Source organism: Phaethon aethereus (assembly GCF_964289735.1).
Source record: "Phaethon aethereus genome assembly, chromosome: 3".
Lineage (NCBI taxonomy): Eukaryota > Metazoa > Chordata > Aves > Phaethontiformes > Phaethontidae > Phaethon > Phaethon aethereus.
Genome location: NC_138576.1, coordinates 23,857,443 through 23,874,756, shown reverse-complemented (window position 1 = coordinate 23,874,756; position 17,314 = coordinate 23,857,443). Strand labels below are relative to the sequence as shown.

Genomic DNA, 17,314 nt, shown 5'->3' with positions numbered 1-17,314 from the left:
CCACAGGAAACAACTTTTTGAATTTGGAATTTTTTTAACTCACGCTTTGGAAGGCGTGAGTTAATACATTTTTTGCACCAACATTCAAGGGCGACCCCGATGCTCAAGGTGAATTTCTCTCCAATGTGGAATAATAGAAAGCAAAAATGAAAATTCTCTAACTCTGTAGCTAGGCTGCATCTGGTTTCTTGAATTTAAAACCTTTCTTGTTATCTGCATTTGGGCATATAAATATACAGATTTTAGGGGAAATTAGGTACATCGGTGCTTGAGAAAACTGCTGGAGGCTCACATTAATCTTTTGATGTCAAAATACTCCTCAAATCGGATTTCCAGTGAATGCTTACAATCATTTCATCTCCCCCAAGGTGTGTCATTTTAATCCTAGGTGTTCTGGCTCATCTTCCTGGTTGGGACACACATTAGTGATAACTGTGATTATCCTCAGAGTATAACAATCCAAACAACAGGAGAACTTGCAGTTCTGCTGTCAAGGCCTGTTTTGCTGGAGGAAAAAAAATTCCCTTTGAACACCTTTGAAGGTCGTGCTCTGAATGATTAACTGCCTTTATAGCGTGGTTTATGGAGCTTGGCCAAAGCACTTGAAGTGCTTTCGGTCATACGTTAACATTGTTGTATTTCAAATGGAGTCACAGTAAATCTTCATTTGCCTAGGAAATTTTCAGATCCTTTCATCTGAAGCTGTTGCAGTGTTGCTCTTTTGGTTCTTTGTCTTGGGAGGCGAAGTGTGTTTCTGGCAGTTTGGTAGCTGAGCATGCCTTTAAGGAAAATGCTATGATCAAGTAGGAACAAGTATGAGGCAGCAGCAAATCTACTAATTCTGAAAATCTTGAGCCAGATTTCTCAAATCAAATAGCATGCTGCATCTGTGAGGAAATGGGATGTAGATTCTACATACAGCTATAAAACCCCCAAACTGGAAAGGTGGCAGAAGTAACCCAGAATTTTGAGCTGTGGCGTGGTGCAGGCAGCTGATGAACCATCACAGACTAACACTGAGCCCCCTCGTACCAACCCCCGGTACCTGCACGGTAGGCGACAAGTCCACGCAAGTACATATTTCTGTCTCCCGACTGTGAGAGACTGGTCTCACGTTCTAGATGGGTTGGCAACCATCCCACACGAAGCAGGCTGTACGGATCCATGCTAGGCTGCATCAGTATCAAGCAACCGGAGGCAGAGAGCCTATTCTGCAAGTGGCACCACGCAGCTTACATCCATGTAATTAATATCCCAGGTAAGTGGCCTTGCCAGTGCTGTCTGATGGCAGCAGCCCAGGCCAGGCTCAACCCCAGAGAGCCAACTACTAACTACGATCACAGGTCAGTGCTCAAATTGTCACCCTAGTTCTGGCCGGTTTACTAGCACAGTTTCAACAACCACACATACAGGATGCCTGCAAGGAGAAGGCAGTTTAAAGGGCTAATCATGGGTTTAGAAAGCAGCAACGGCTTTAATCTGTGTGCTTTTACAGACTCATCATGCGCCTTCAAGTCAGGCAAACACTTTTCAGCTCAGTTTCTTCCTAGCTACGGATGGTATTAAACTGCCTTAACAGGAATATTGTTACTATGAAGATAAGTAAAGCAATCTAAAAATACTGTATCAACCCCATGGTATCACTCGTTGCAATACAGGTTAACTCTTACAGTACCTTCCACGATAGTTGCACCTTTCAAACCACAGATTCTTCTCACCCGCAAATGCATTTCACAAAAAACAATTTGTCTTTATGCGCTCAGAAAATTAAACAGGACAGAAGAGAGAGGAACAGTGAAGTTTAAGCACCAGACCACAGCTCAGGAAACCCTTCCCAATATTCCGTCCTCTCTCAAAGGGGCACTATGCAATTTTTAGCCCTCAGCCTCCCACCTATAAACGATGAGTTGTAAATTCCCGCTGGGACAGAATCTGTCTTCAGGTTTGTGAATGTACAGTATCCTGCACTCATGCGATTTGATTTTTATGTTTTTGAGAACCATATATGAGATGTGGTATAAAAACAGGAACAAAAAGGCAGGTTTTACTAGCCACCAAACAGCTCTCAAGAGCTCTTCTTGTTTATTTATAATAGCGCAGGGTATGTGCAATAAGGCTATTGCCAGGTCTGATGAATACAAGTCTCGGAATTTAAACACAGTCATGGGATTCTGTATATATCCTTTAGGCCAGATTAATTAGAACGAATTGCCAGTTAGCAACTGAAAATTAATTTCCTCTGTTAATGCTTTTGCTCTGCAATACTCATTTCGACTACTAATGCTTCTTATTTTTATGCATCGTGCCCAAGTGCTGATGCATACTCCATGTAGACAGCATAGCAGAAATTCTACTGCTTAGACAGTGTTTGAGTCCATTGATACAAGGGTCAAACTTACTTTAAGAGACTGCATCATTTTCAGAGATTGCATTTGCTAGCATTTAAAATGTAGAAACTAGAAAATTAAAAAATACACATCTTTGTTGTCCTAATCACATATCCTATTTTCTCTTTCATAAGTCCATTTATATTATTCATCAATGCATGCCACAAATTCTAGCCTTCTAGTTAAAATGACGACCCAAGAAATTTAGTTCTGAAGTTAATTTTTATCACATTTTTTATTAAACTTTTTTCTCAGTTTACGCTTTGAACATAAATACACAAGTTTTATGGCTCATGTTATAAAAGACACTACTATGTGTTAGAAAACATATATAGAATATATCATAGTGGTTACATTTGCTCCCCTCTTTTCCTAATATTTCCCATAATTTCTATTAATCTAGAAAAGCAGTATCAGAAAGCAAAATCGTACCTAGCAGCACAATCTACAACAGCTATAGAGACTGTTTGCCAGTTGTAAGAGAAACTTTGGCTACTGCCTGTTTTCATAATAAGGCAACACCAGGTAGCGGCATATCAGAAAACAAACATTGCACCTTGTGCTGTTAGTTACTAAAAATCTAGCTCATGACAATGTCTATTTTTAAAGACAGACATACAGCTTCTCTTTTGCTTTACAGCTTAGTAAGATAAATAGATATGTATTTTCAAAATAGTATAATGTAAATGAGGGACCCAGTTCTGTTCTAGCTACAAGTCACTGGCAAAACTCCGATGTACTTTCAGAAGAGCGGATTTGTACTTTGTTTCTACTGTTTTATTGATAAAACTGCAGAAAATGACATTTCAGCTGGAAGGTAGGATGATTTTCACTTCACAACTCCCATGCATTATTGCTAGCAGATCCTCTAATAATGCCATGCATGGATTTCCAGTTGAATGTGTGGTGGACTCTGCTTACTGCTCCTAGTGAAACGATCCATGGGAGAGTGGACATGATCCTCCACTCCCAAAGGCACGGATGTGGAATCCCATGCCCAGGGAGCATGCAGAATAAAACCTGTGGTCTTTTTACCGCAGTGTAGCAAAGAGATGCTAGATTATATATGCTTTATACACAGAAGAATCTTTTAACATGTTTTTCAATATACATACCTTAAACTGTACAATGTAGTACTTCCACACAGTGGGCAAAGAGCAGCTCCCAGGGCCATAGCTATGGAAGAGTGTAGAAAATGCAGCTGGCCTTGATCCCTCAAGCCAGGCAAGCCCACATGGTAGGCCAGGGAGAAGAGGAAAAGTTTGGGAAAATGTTGCCAGCTGCCTGGCTTAGAGGCACTCTGCTTCCCCCCCGCCCCACACCAGGACTCACGGCAACACTAAGCCCATGCCAACGCCGACAACACCCAACTAAAGTTGCAAGATTCACAGAGAAAGACAGAATAACACCACAAAACAGCAATGAAGATCTTAATCTTCAGCCTACCATCCCATCTGCAACCAATGTCCATCGTGAGTCATTGAAGTCCCTGCTATTATGGCTCAAGAGTCCTGTTCTGATCAGGATGTAGGATGTGGGCAAAACCTCTGAAAAGAAAACAGGGTGCGTATCTGATTTTTGAAATGCTTACTGTGGTGCTGCCTGGCAGGCAAAGACTGAGCGCAGTGGCATCCCCTCTGTCACACCTACGTGGTGGCAGGTGGCAGGGAAGACCTGACCTTCGTTCAGTGCTCTGTCAAACTTGGTAAGTCAGCCCACTCATCGATTTTGGGGTCACCTTGATAGAGATGAACAAACGTTCTGCTTTGGATATACTTAATTTACATTTTAGTGAACTGATGGACAGTATTAGAGTTCTTAACATATTAAATGAAACTTAACAGTCCTAATTTCTTTGTATCTTTCAGTGTATTGACGAGGGAAAAGGATGTTCCCCATGACTCCATTCAACATGTTATCTGCATTAAACATAATTTGACTGAAGGATGTGTCTCATCGCCATTTTTGGCAATGCCTTTCTGAGCTGAAGGCTTTGTCTTACATTTCACATGTGCAGAGACCAGGGCAAAAAGCAGTTTCAGTAGGAATCCCAAATTCAAAGTTTCCTTGGGAAATACATTGATTCATTAAGAAACGACGATTAGGTCTCTCTTTGGAATTCAGCCCTCTAACACCACCAAAGCAACCGCTTGCCCGACTGAGTGAATGAAGCTGTGTGCGCTATTTTCACAACAGCCATGTACATGACGATGACATCCTGAAACTCCGGGTGAAAAGAGCACTGAGATACGATCATATCTGCTGTTGCTGCTGCACTGTGACGTTATTTGATAGGTGTTTGCCTGAGGACATAGCACAAATCAATTGATGTATGACCTATACCCACAGCGATTACCTGCACTTCCTATAGATAATCCAATACTACTATATTTCTCCCAAATTAATGATTTCATTTATAATTTCATTATTAATTTAGTGGATGTGCATGCCTCCTTAAAAACAGCACAGTCCATGTCTAGCTTTGATACTGAGTTGCCAAGGGGAGAATGTGTTGGCAGCACTACAATGCACAGCTGTCCTGTACCTGTATTTTCTATTTGCCCTAAGCCACAGCATCCTTAGAACTTTCCCTGTGTAACAAAGGCAAGTCACAGACACATTGCACCTACTAAGAAAATTAATGCACTGTTTATACTGCAACATTTTTAATAATACTGAGCATTAGAAATAATAATAATAGAAAATAGATTTTTAATTATTATGTTGAAATAAGCAAATACCAATCAATTAATATAACCTGCTTTTGTCCAGACCAAACTCTGGCTTGTGGAATGATGTTACAAACTATTATAGTAATTACCAAATTAATATTAGCTTGTATTAGACTATTTGTGTTTTAAAAATATTTCCTAATTTGTTAAAATCTACAGTCCATGCAATATGTCACTTTGGAAGAAGAAACAACAGCTGATTTACATAAGCAAAAACCAGCATGAGACATGGCATGTGTTCCTTGCCTTCCCTAAGTGCTATAGAACATAATTGTGATATTTATAAATGTGAATATAAATAATGTAGAGATCCTAAAGCCATTTAAAAGTGCCTAACAGATCCTTTTTGTTCTAAGTATCAAGGACAGCATCAACGGCTAAATGTTTTCCAATCCCCTAACATTGCAGAATGTTCTAAGTATGTGAAGACTCTGTTTTCCAACCCTTAATCCTGTGATCAAAGCCTATTGAAATTGCTCCCAGGTGTATAAAGTCCTTATCAAGTATAAATTCGGGTCCTAAGCTGGCACTTGCTGTAAAAGGTTATCAACTTTTTTTAATAGCAGAAAGTATCTTGGATTTAGTTCAGTTAGATATTTAATAGTGGGATTTGCCAGACCATCACTGAAGACAGTAGTTCATCTTGTCGCTGCTGCTTGGTCTTTTTGTTCACTCTTCTGTGTCCTTGGCCACCAGAAATGACTAATACTGAACTTGCTTTCATTTTCTTGGTTCTCTGTCTTTTGCTTTTAAATGAGATATTTTGATCCTTCAAAAGCTCATAAATGTTACTGTCCTCTGGCCTATGTTCTAGGGAACTTGATCCATGAGACAAAGTAAGGGATCCAGACGATGACGACAAATCACTTTTCTGTGCAATGGACCCTACTGAACCCCCCAGCCAAATTGCAGTGTCATGGGTGTTACTAAGGGAAGAGCCTGGTCTCTCATTGTGCAGAACGTTCTTTTGGTCGTCGTCTTTAGGTTCCGAGCCAGGAGGCAGGCTGTTCCTCAATTTGTTTCTGTTCTTCTTGTTTATAGATGTAGCTGTTACAAGAAACTTGACTGGTCCATTGTGTGCATGATACGACACCATTCCTCTTCCTGGAGCCAAAAGAAAAAGACAATGAAAGAACTTTATTTATTTTACCACAGTGTTCTACCATAATTAGTTGATGAAATTTGCTCAGAAAAGCATAACTTTTAAAACCCTAGTATATGCATCCAGTCTGTCTTTCGCCTTGTGTGTACACAATTTACAGAAAAAATGTACCCCCCCAAAAAAAAAAAAATCTATTGTACCGTAAAAGTGTTTTAGGACAGTACTAATGAATCAGTTGAAACATGTCATTGTGAATTTTAGTTGACTTTTGTGCTCTGTTGTGACACCAGCATGAGTATGGTAAAAACTTCTTTTTGTTGGCATGAACACAAATGTAACATTGAGTTTTCTCCAGTAATCCACAAAAAAAAGATGGGGTTTTCAGTTAATCCTGCTGTACCTCTGTACCTCTCCAGAATAGCATAAGAACATCTGTTTCATTGTTACAGACCCCTCCACACTATACAGCAGGAATTAAAACTCATCCTTCCAAATGGTTATCTAGTTACCATGGCAGGTTCATAAGGAAATGACTGAACAATTACTATTTTTTTCTTTTACAATATTTACACAGTGGGATGTTGGTGGTATAAGGAAGGTTTACCCTGTACAAATCATTAGAATGTATGAAAAACAAGCTGCGTATGGCCATATTCAGAACCTGTTACAATATCAGTATATGTGGCTTTTATGGCAAAAAGGAACAACAAAAAAAAGTAGCATTCTACAAAATCAGCCACAAAATGGAAAAGGACTAGACTATCAAGGGGAAAAAAACCCACAACCCTACAAATCACTCTGTCCATCCCTAACTCCCTAATGCATTCCAGGTTATGAGAAAACATATTCTGCTTTTACAGAAAGGGCAGTGATATAAAGATGAACTATCACTACTGGAAGCACAACTAGAAAAAGTCACAATTTTTCAATTCAAATTCCAAATATGGTATCAAAGACTATAAAAATAGATCTCTAAATGTAATATTGCTAGATCTGTGAAATTTGACAAATCTTGACCCAAAATAAATGCAAGAACATACAGATGGCATAAACCGCCATAATAAAAACAGAAAATGGAAGAAAAAAAAAGAGATTTTTTGACTCTGCAACTATGCATTTTCTTGCACTGCATTTAATTTCACCTAACATAGGTTCCATATTTTTTAAGAAGCATTTATCCTGTGTCATACTGGATTATTGCTGCATATTTTGCTGAACACAGAGAATTTCATTTTCCTTTTGCAAAATTACATAAGCTTTTTTTTTTTCCCCCTGAAGGAAGTTGCAAACAGCTTGCCTCATAAAATCTGCCAGCTTCCCTCCACAGCACAGAAGCTGGAGCAGAATTCTGAACCCAAAACATAGCATGGCAAAGCCCCTATTAAACACACTTTTAAAATCTTGCTTCTGCTAGTAGCTTAAACATTTGCAAGGTGGTTACAGCAGCATTCATGGATTTGTATTTCAAACGGGGTAATATGACAATAAATCAATAAATACATCTCTGCAAAATGCAAAAATCTTGATCATTGTCAAAAAAAGGAAATACATACTCTCATATATTCCAAGTCTCCTGTTTGGGAGGGCACAAAACGAATTTACTGAATAACCAGTCAGACAACATACCAAATTTTCAGTATCTATGTCTCTAAACCTAATGCATCTATTTTCCCCATAGGGAAAGAAAATCTTTTCTTCGCCATGGAAGGAAGATTGTTTACGTTCTCTTCTCACCCCCACGTATTTGACTGTACTCTGACGGAATTAATGCTTATCCTATTCTTATGCCCTAAAGAAAAACAGTTGTCCCGGCTCAAACAACTGAGACAGAACTAGACAAGTACCTGGATATACTGTAAGGCTCAGGAAGAACAATAAATATAATTTCATCACAAAGCTCTGATATATCTAAACAAGACATATAATTTGTCAGGTTCACTTAAGTTACTGACAGAAGAGAAATGCAATCTTCAGTATAAAACCATTGTACTAGATCCGTTTGAGAAATTGAGAAATTTCACTCACCAGTTACTTTGGGAATCCCCTGCAGGCGTGGCACTGGTAATGCCACTATTATACCCAGGTTTGTTCCAACCAGCAATAAACCATGGCACACCAGGAGGCTGGTCACAGACACACGCTGCTGCCCTGCGAAGTTTAAAAGCTCTCCGTTACTTGAGAGTGATGATCTCTGCCTAGATCAAAGTAACTTCAGGCAAACACGATCAGCTGTACTGCCTCATTCAGCAAAGCACTCATCGCAAAGGCAAATATTTTGCTGGATCATGGTATTAAACTTTACATACATGACAATTTAAATACTATTAAACTTCTGAAACATTCTGTCCTAAACCTCTAAACCACAGTATCTAAAAGTAGACATAGATTATCTTTACAAACGTGCTTGTACGAATAGACTACATTTGTATATGCTCAATAATAAAACTGAAAGGCATTTCACTTCACAATACTCAATAATACATTTCTGTAACGCGCTATACTCAAGACTCAAACCTGTTCATGATTACTTTTTTCACCTAGTTTTTATTACGTGACACTGCATCAGAAGTGCTGCGTCCCCCTGTTTGAGTTTGGGTCCCCCCCGTACAAGAATGGCATTGGCATATTGGAACAAGTCCAACGGAAGGCATCCAAGACGATCAGGAGACTGGAGTATATGGTGTACAAAGAGAGGTTAAAAGAAGTGCTGTCTGCACCTGCTGACAGGAGGGTGCACGGAAGACTTAATCGGACTCTATTCAGACGTGCACAGTGATAGGCTAAGACACAACAGACCAAATCTGGAACACGAAAAATTTGGATTGTAAGTAGGGAGAAACTTCTTCATCACAAGGGTGGTCAAACACTGCAATGGGTTGCTCAGAGAGGTTGTGGAATCTTTGTCCTATCCAAAGACACTAAAAGTTTGGCTGGACAAGTCCTTGAACAACCAGGTCTAATCAGGCCTGCTTCAAGAAGAATGGGCAAGATGATTTCCAGAGTAGTTTCCAATCAAAATTATTCTACGATTCTATGATTTTTACAACATATTATTTATGGGACTGCCATTTCTCTAATGAAAACAAAGTCATTTTTCCTTGCAATGCTTCCTAAATATGTTTGATTCACTTTAGATGTGTTTTCAAAATGGCCTTGACAAGTTTCAGAAATGGAAACTATGGCCTGCCCAAACTTTTGCCATGGCCCAAGTTTATGTGGAGAAGCATTTAAACTCTGCTGGAATCCTCCAGGTTCAAAACCTACATGTTCTTGGATTTATGATTAACTTCACATGCAAGAGAGCAGTCATTCCCATCATCATCAGAGCTTTCAAGTTGTTAATAACTTCATCAGTAAGTAGGGAATTTGGATTCCATGTCTGATAATAACTTGGATGAACCCTCATGTTCCACACTTTGGAAAAAGGCTTTAACTATGCTCTGTGACGAATGCATTTTCAATCTCATCCCTGAAAACTGAGCCAATTTATATCCAAGAATATGTGAATCACAGACCCAGTGGGAAAGCGGGGAAGGAGCAGCTTGACTGTAGCCCAAAGCACTCAGCTGGAAAGCAGGAGGCGGACCATGGTTCAAGTCTTTCCTCACAGAACTTTACAAAAACAAAGTATTAGCCCAGCAATGGTGTGTTCTAAAAGACACATGTAGGACTAGATCTGGAATCTCAGCTCTGTCTACCCAAAACTACATTCTAAAATACTCTAAAGGCACGATGATTAGGTCACCCTTGGCAGGTGTACCAAGCACGAGTAAGTTGAAGAGGCTCCATCTACTCATGCAGACCTTCAGAAACACCTATGGTGTTTTCCATAAAGGAAAACAGGTGTTTTTGTAGGTGTTTATGCTGGTAGGACTGCATCACCCCTCTTCAGCTAGATAAACATGGATGGTCTATGCCTATAGATACACTACAAGCCTTTTGAAGCTTGGAGTTTGCTTTTTTGACGTGTTTTTTTTCTTGGTTAGTTTGGTTTTGGTGGAGTTTTTTTGGTCTGGGTTCTTTTGTTTTGGTTTGATTTTTTTGAGATACTAATGAGATTAATTTAGTTTCCAAAACAAAGCACACAAAGAATCATAGAACAGTTTGGGTTGGAAGGGACCTTTAGAGGTCATCTAGTCCAACCCCCCTGCAGTAAGCAGGGACATCTTCAACTAGATCAGGTTGCTCAGAGCCCCATCGAAGCTGACCTGGAATGTTTCCAGGGATGGGGCATCTACCACCTCTCTGGGCAACCTGTGCCAGCGTTTCACCACCCTCATGGTGAAAACTTTCTTCCTTATATCTAGTCGAAATCTGCCCTCTTTTACTTTAAAACCGTTACCCCTTGTCCTATCGCAACAGGCCCTGCTAAAAAGTTTGTCCTTATAAGCCCCCTTTAAGTATTGGAATGCCGCAGTAAGGTCTCCCCAGAGCCTTCTCTTCTTCTGAAGGCACTCCTTCAGCACAAAAGAAGTTCAAACAGTGATGCCCAAACACCTCTGTGTATTGGACTTTTCAAAAATCAGTATTTGAATTCTGTGATTTAGAGTTCAGGCTCGCTCAAGCTGTGTATGACATGTGGGTCCTCTCCTACAACCAGCGCCACAGCAAGTGCAAGGTAACCCCAGGTTAGTTAAACCTCAATCCATTTCACTTAAAGCTTGTTTTACAAAGTACCCACAGAAATACTTAAGTACAATTTTAAAACTTTTAAAACTATTAAAAAAAAATCCAGTTGTACTTTTGCCTCTCAAACCCCTTGCAGAAGCTCACATTTTTAAATAATAGATTTTTAATGCTTTTTTAAGCATTTAAAATGTGAAATAATACACATGATTTCATATTCCAGCCCTGAAGCAACTTCTAACTAGTAAATTTTACCAGGGAAAACTTGTAATATGCATTACTATTTCCACAGCTGAAAACAGCAAACTATCATCCAGCAACTTAGAATCTCAACACTGAGCACAAGCTTAATCATGAACCATCTACAGGGAGGTCAAAAGGAAAACCACTTGCTTTGAAATCTTGGAAAAGCAGGAAACATCTGCATCTGAAAATATACTTTGAAATAGCATATAACAACTAAAAAAAAATGTATATAGTTAAAAAACTATTAAAATACTAATTTAAAATACTAGTTATCTACTAGAGAAGGTTTGAAATCATTCTTTTCTTTGTTATTTGGTGACTTTTTATTTTGATGTATTTCAAATTCGGAGGAAAAAAAAGTAAAAACAATTCTCCAGAATGTATTACACAGTAAGCACAGAAAATTAACAAGTTAAAAAGGGAAAATGATCAGCATAAATGCTAAAACCAAGGATATACTCTTATCTTTAAATGACAACTTTTAGATCACACTGTCCCAATGCAAACAGAACTGTTAAAACTTGTAAAATAATCGGACCAAGATCTTGACTTTACAAAGAACTGAAGCCAACAATTAAGCTTATGCACTAACAAATGGTTTTATTGCCTGTGTTCTGCTCTAGTGTTCACCCTTCTCAGGTCTCACAACAACCACCAGACCTGGGTAACTCTTCATGTGTTCCCACATAGATCTTCCAAAGTCAACCCTAGGTAGGTGCAAGGGCATACTGGTGCATATCCTCTTACATGACCATGCTGCTCTTACTATATAAAAAATAAGCCCACTGTACAGATCTGTTGGGCTGACCTAAAGTTTTCCCCAATCTTTTTATCGTTTCCCAGCAGTAAAATCATAAAACAACTGCATTTTATGGTCTGGCACCTGGTGGGGTGGGGACAAAAGAAAGCTGTAAGCCTCAAAGTATAGTTTGTTTTCCGCAGAAAGGAAATGATACCTTTTATTTTTCTTTGCTTTTCTCATCTGTTTCCAGGAAACACACATGCCATTAGAGGATATATGGATAGAAACAGAATACAGCAACTTAAGCAGAAATCACCTCTTCATTAAACAGGTAACCTGTCATCATCCATATGAGCAATTAAATGACATGTATCAAGGTCATAGTAATCTCTTTAAAAGGACAAAAAGGAAAAACATGTTTAAGGATGTTCTTGAATAATGAAATATTGAATGTGACTATGAAAAAACAAGTGGGCTGTCTATTCATGTACAGTATGATCTTTTTTTGGTGCAAACTGTGATAAAGGCTAGTGAAAAGCTGCTTTTGTTGAGATTTCAACTACAGATCACAAATGCTAAGCATACACTTGCTCTACAAATGAAGTACATTGCACTAGTGAAGTGTGTATATTTGTTTTCAAATTTTAATAATTATTTTTTTCCCTGCTGCTCCACGGGCCCTCTGTTCAGCTAAAAGAGCTGTGTTTGGGCCACTTAAAAGCAATCCAGCTGTACTGTGGTTTACTAGATAGCGAGATAAATAGTTACTTGGACCTATAATAATGATGATGCTCTTCCTCTCAACCATTCTCTTCCTCTCTCATACGGCATTTGTGCTTTTTTGATGTTTTGTTATAGAACACAAGCTTCTTATACATTATTAGGAAGTATTTTTGATGATACATGAAGTAAATGTACTGTGGGCCATTCTGGACTAAATGTCTATCCCATGGTTGCCTCCGTGACCCTAGTTTAATATCCAGTCCTGCATTCCTACACACAAACTTCCCCTAACTCCAGAAAGCAAGAGCCCTCATAGCTCCATTCTTCACAAGTAGATGGCCACAGGTTTAAAAAGTTACATCCAGCAGATAAAAGATTCTGCTAGATACAGTCTGCTTTTTTACATTACTAAACTTTGCCGAATCATAAGGACAACCACCTCCTGTGCCATTTCCCTCACACTTCATTCCTCTGTCATTCTGTCCTGCCCACTGTGCTGCAGGGTTGTCTTCCTAGCAAAGGAGGCACATCATTTACAACCAGGAGAGCGGGCAGTGATATTTAAAGTAGCCTTCCTCCAAGAACAAAATTGGGAAAATCTAATGCTATGAGAACTGGTTACTAAGGTTAGGAGAACCTCCTACTCGTCTATCTTAATTAATTATGACAGCTGTCCTTTGAATACAGCACTGTAACTCACAGTAACCATTCCTGGCAGTGACAGTAAATTTTTCTTTTACTTCTACTGTACAACAACAAAATAATTTCATTAACTTTATGGAGTGATGTTCCTCTCATTTACATTGCTTTAAACAAAAACACAGATGACATCTCCAGGTAGCCCATCAGGCCATATTACATATTGTTGTTCGTACTAAAGTCTTGGCAAAAGAAGTCCAGCTTCTTCGTAGTTGTATTGAGACTTTGCCTTTTTAATCTCTCCTCTTAAGACTTTTTTTTTTTACACCACTTTCTTTTTTCTCATTTCAATACAAGTTGAATTTTTACTTATCTGTTATTTTTGCATATTAAGGAATTCCTGTTGGATTTCAGAAAACTAACAGAGCTGTTTCCTTTGAAACTAAAAGTCCTAAAAAGCCTCAGTAAAGGCAAATACATATGTTGTAAATATGCAGCCCTTTCACCCCTTTTCTGTTTCACTTCGTTTTTTTCTTTTTTAGTCTCAGTATATACTACACAGAGTTTGATTTAATCTTTGGCTTCTTTTAGTTCCAAAAGGTCCTTACTGCTGCTTTATTATGTAAACCTCCTACACTGCTGTCTTTTAGCCTTTGTTGGTGCAGCATAATTGGGATCATATAAACAGGCTCAAGAGCTGCTGCTAAATAATTGAAATTAATTTCATTTTTAGAACGGATTTTCCCTTGGAACATTTGCTGTAATAATGTTCCAATCCTGAAATAAATTTTCATTTCCATTCACTGGCGTGCTTTTTGTGAAGACACAGAGGGGAAAAAAAAAAAAAAAAAGAGGAACTAAAATGGGTAAGTGACACTGAGGAGATATAATTAGCTAAAACTGTTTTACCAAAAAAAATGGTACATCAGCAGTTCTATTACCATGGCAATGAACAGTAAAGCTAAATTTTTTAAGATTTTTATATGCAGAAAATATTTGTAAGGGAGGCCCCACCTCCCTCCCGCCGTAAAAAGCAGAATGTATTAAAAGTTAATCTTCTTTTTACAACTGATCCTGACTTCTCTGCATAACTGTGATGAATTCAATCAAACAACCTATTTAAAGGCAGGCGATTTGCTGCTGTTCAGTGCTGGAGCTACAGTCAAACACCAGCTGTAAAAAACACGCCGTCGAGAACACGATATAAATGTACACAGTTTAAAATAAAGCTTCCTGGCAAAGCTGATGTCATCTGAAAGAAAACACAGTAAGACAGCAGAGACTGAAGATGTCAAACAGTTTTGATGCGAGACTTATACCTGACTCTTGTGAGACTATAATCTCAGTGCTGGAAGAACCGGCTTCTGTTAGAAATGAAGCATAAACAAAGCTGGCGCACACGCCGTGCATAAAAACTGCAGAAGCTCAGTCTGTTGCAGTCTCTGAAGAGGGAGAGACAGAAAGAACGGCTGTCCCCTCACGGACCCCTCCTGCTCAGCCATGCCAGTACCCCCTCCCCGTCCGCCTCTTCTCTGAGCGCAGCCACAGCTCCCACCCGCCGTGGCTGCGGCTGCTGGGCTCCCACCCGCAAAGCCAACACCGGCCACTGCAGCCACCTGCCACACCGGTGATTTGAGGGCGACTGAACAGCTTCCGTCTTGAAACGCTTTAAGATGTTAAACTTCAAACTCCAAACGACCACAGGTTCCACCTTTATTTATGAGGCTAACCTTTCAATTCAACAAATTAAAGCTCCAATCGGCGAAACACCGAACGCGCGCTGAAATGGCGGCGTGCCAGTGGGTCAGCCGAGTTCACCGCGACTACTGACGTAACTAAAATTAAGCAAGTGGTTTTTTGGTCCGGATCCTTGGCAGCTTGACTCCACCATGTACTTTGATACTAAGTTCCAGAAGCAAACGCTAAACTCTGCAAACACATTTTCATGGCAGACTGCATTGTCCTCCTGCTTCAGAGTCACAAAAAAAAAAGACTAAACAAAAGAATCCACCTGCTCATCTATATAATTACATTTAAAACCTCTAAGGAGGAGAGCTGCTACTCAACCAGTTCACTGCACGCATATTTCTTGTGGGCAGGTGACAGGCTGTGATTTACTAAAGCAAATAAGCACGAGACAGTTACCAGACTCGAAGTCCAAGAGGGACCTTCTGATACCGGCCCCATCTACAGCACTCTGGAGAACAACAGGGATAAAGACAACAAAAAGGTTATCATATGATGTGATTGGGCTACCTGGCAACATATTGTGAACGGGCGTGGCAATGTTAATATCTTGGAGGTGTTTCAACGTCTCGGTGTGGAACAGGCGAAGCGTAGATCCAGATGTGAAAGCAATCCAGACTCCCACTCCAGCAACAGCCATGTGAGAGATTACCATCCCTTCCTCTTGATGGGCTTCAAAATGGTTCTGTAAGAAATACAAGGACTCCGTGGGGAGATGCAACCGAACAACATCATTCAACCTTTCTTATCAGCTCTTCAGCGAAGGCACCGCATCTTTGTCCTTCACAGCAACTACAAAGCTAGCTTCCTCTACTTTGCTCAGGATATGTTCTGACTGCTGCATATCATGTGTTAATTTTCCTGGTTTTGTTGTTGGTTTGGGTTTTCTGGGGGTTTGTTTTTGGTTTTTTTTTTAATCATTAGTATGGAAGGATTCTCAGCTCTTGAACCAAAGTTCTAGGTAATGGCAGAGTAACTTCACAGTAACTTAGATACTGTATTTATTAAAAATATTGCATGGTAGGATCTGGCAAGCCCATAACATCTGAGGCTTAAAAGGATTTTTTATTTCTTTATTGATACTTCTTTGGGAAAACAACCACAGATGAGGGTCCTGGGAATGGGCAGATTTTTTTCCTAAGATGTTACTTTTATCTGCAGCAGAACTCCTCTTTAAACAATAAAAAAATATTTTTCTGCTGTTCTGTTAGTGAGTCTTTTCAGAACAAGGATAATAGAATCAAGGAAAAAGTAACCTTCAGAAAGTAGAGTGTCTATAAATATAAATACCCATTATTTGCTCAGCTTCATACAAAACAATGTGAGTCTTAATACTGTGGCTTGCTTTTCGACTCACAGACACTTCTGAATTTCACAAGTGTTTGCTATTTTGTTCTCCTGTCCTTCAAAATACTGATGCTTCTCATTAGAAAGGCCAAACTTCTCCTTCTGAAGGTAAGATGTAATGCAAGACTTTCAGGATAGATCTTTTTCCTTGATCTAGTGCCTTCACAGTTACAACTTCTGCATGGCTCCAGGCAGGCCAAAACCTCTCTACATGCCCCTGTTAACATGCAAGATAAAGCTGTAGTAAAGTTCTTTAATCATTAACAAGACGTAGGGATTTTTTTTTTCGCCCCCAGTTTTGTCTTGTAAGTAAACTGTCTCAGAAGTTAAACACAGCCTTTTAATGTTGTGCCAGCTATTATCAAATAGAGAGCTATTCTGATAAACATAAAACTTCCTTGGCTGAGTAAGTGACAAACTGTTCCCTTGGATACAAATGTCTTTCTGAGGGATATGGAAGTAAATATCTGCTCTAATAGTCACACTACATATTATATACTCTTAAAATACATTTGCAGATAAAATGCAAAGGCACCTCCTTCTCCCTTGTAAAAGCACACTTAAATTTTCCATGCATTAAAATTAAGAGTTACGTTTTGGTTGTTTTGCATCAAAATCTAAATCATATGTTTCTCAGGCTAAGCTCTTAGCCTAAGACAGTTATGGTTTTAATATATTAGGGTTATAGATACATTGTTCAAATTCTCTATCTAAATTCAACAAACAGATTAGAGATCAAGAATAGAAATTTAAAAGCTTTCACAGAGTACAACTTTTGATATTATACTTTGTATAGTATATATTATACTTAGTATAAGTATATATATTATATATAATATATAAGTATATATAATATAGATATATAAATAAATATATATAATATGTAAGTATATAAGTGTAAGTATATCTTATACTTAGTATTAGCAGGCACTTAATTTTCTTTTCATACTTTATTACTCCATTAATTAGTACTTTCCACTGGCTGTTTAAAAATATGGGGAATTATTTTGTTTTTCTTTTCATT

General features: G+C 38.8%; 1 protein-coding gene across 3 annotated transcripts in view; it reads right to left on the bottom strand.

Moving 5' to 3' along the window:
• Positions 1 to 5,708: 5,708 nt before the first annotated feature.
• The window catches only part of ARHGEF10 (Rho guanine nucleotide exchange factor 10), a gene marked incomplete at both ends in the record, with an annotated part of 99,971 nt that continues 88,365 nt past the window's right edge, over positions 5,709 to 17,314 (bottom strand). For all 3 annotated transcript variants that reach the window (XM_081998390.1, XM_081998388.1, XM_081998389.1), the window contains 3 exons: positions 5,709 to 6,223; positions 8,247 to 8,369; positions 15,454 to 15,628. In XM_081998390.1, coding sequence (XP_081854516.1) covers positions 5,709 to 6,223; positions 8,247 to 8,369; positions 15,454 to 15,628 — 813 coding nt within the window. The remainder of the gene's footprint in view (positions 6,224 to 8,246; positions 8,370 to 15,453; positions 15,629 to 17,314) is intronic.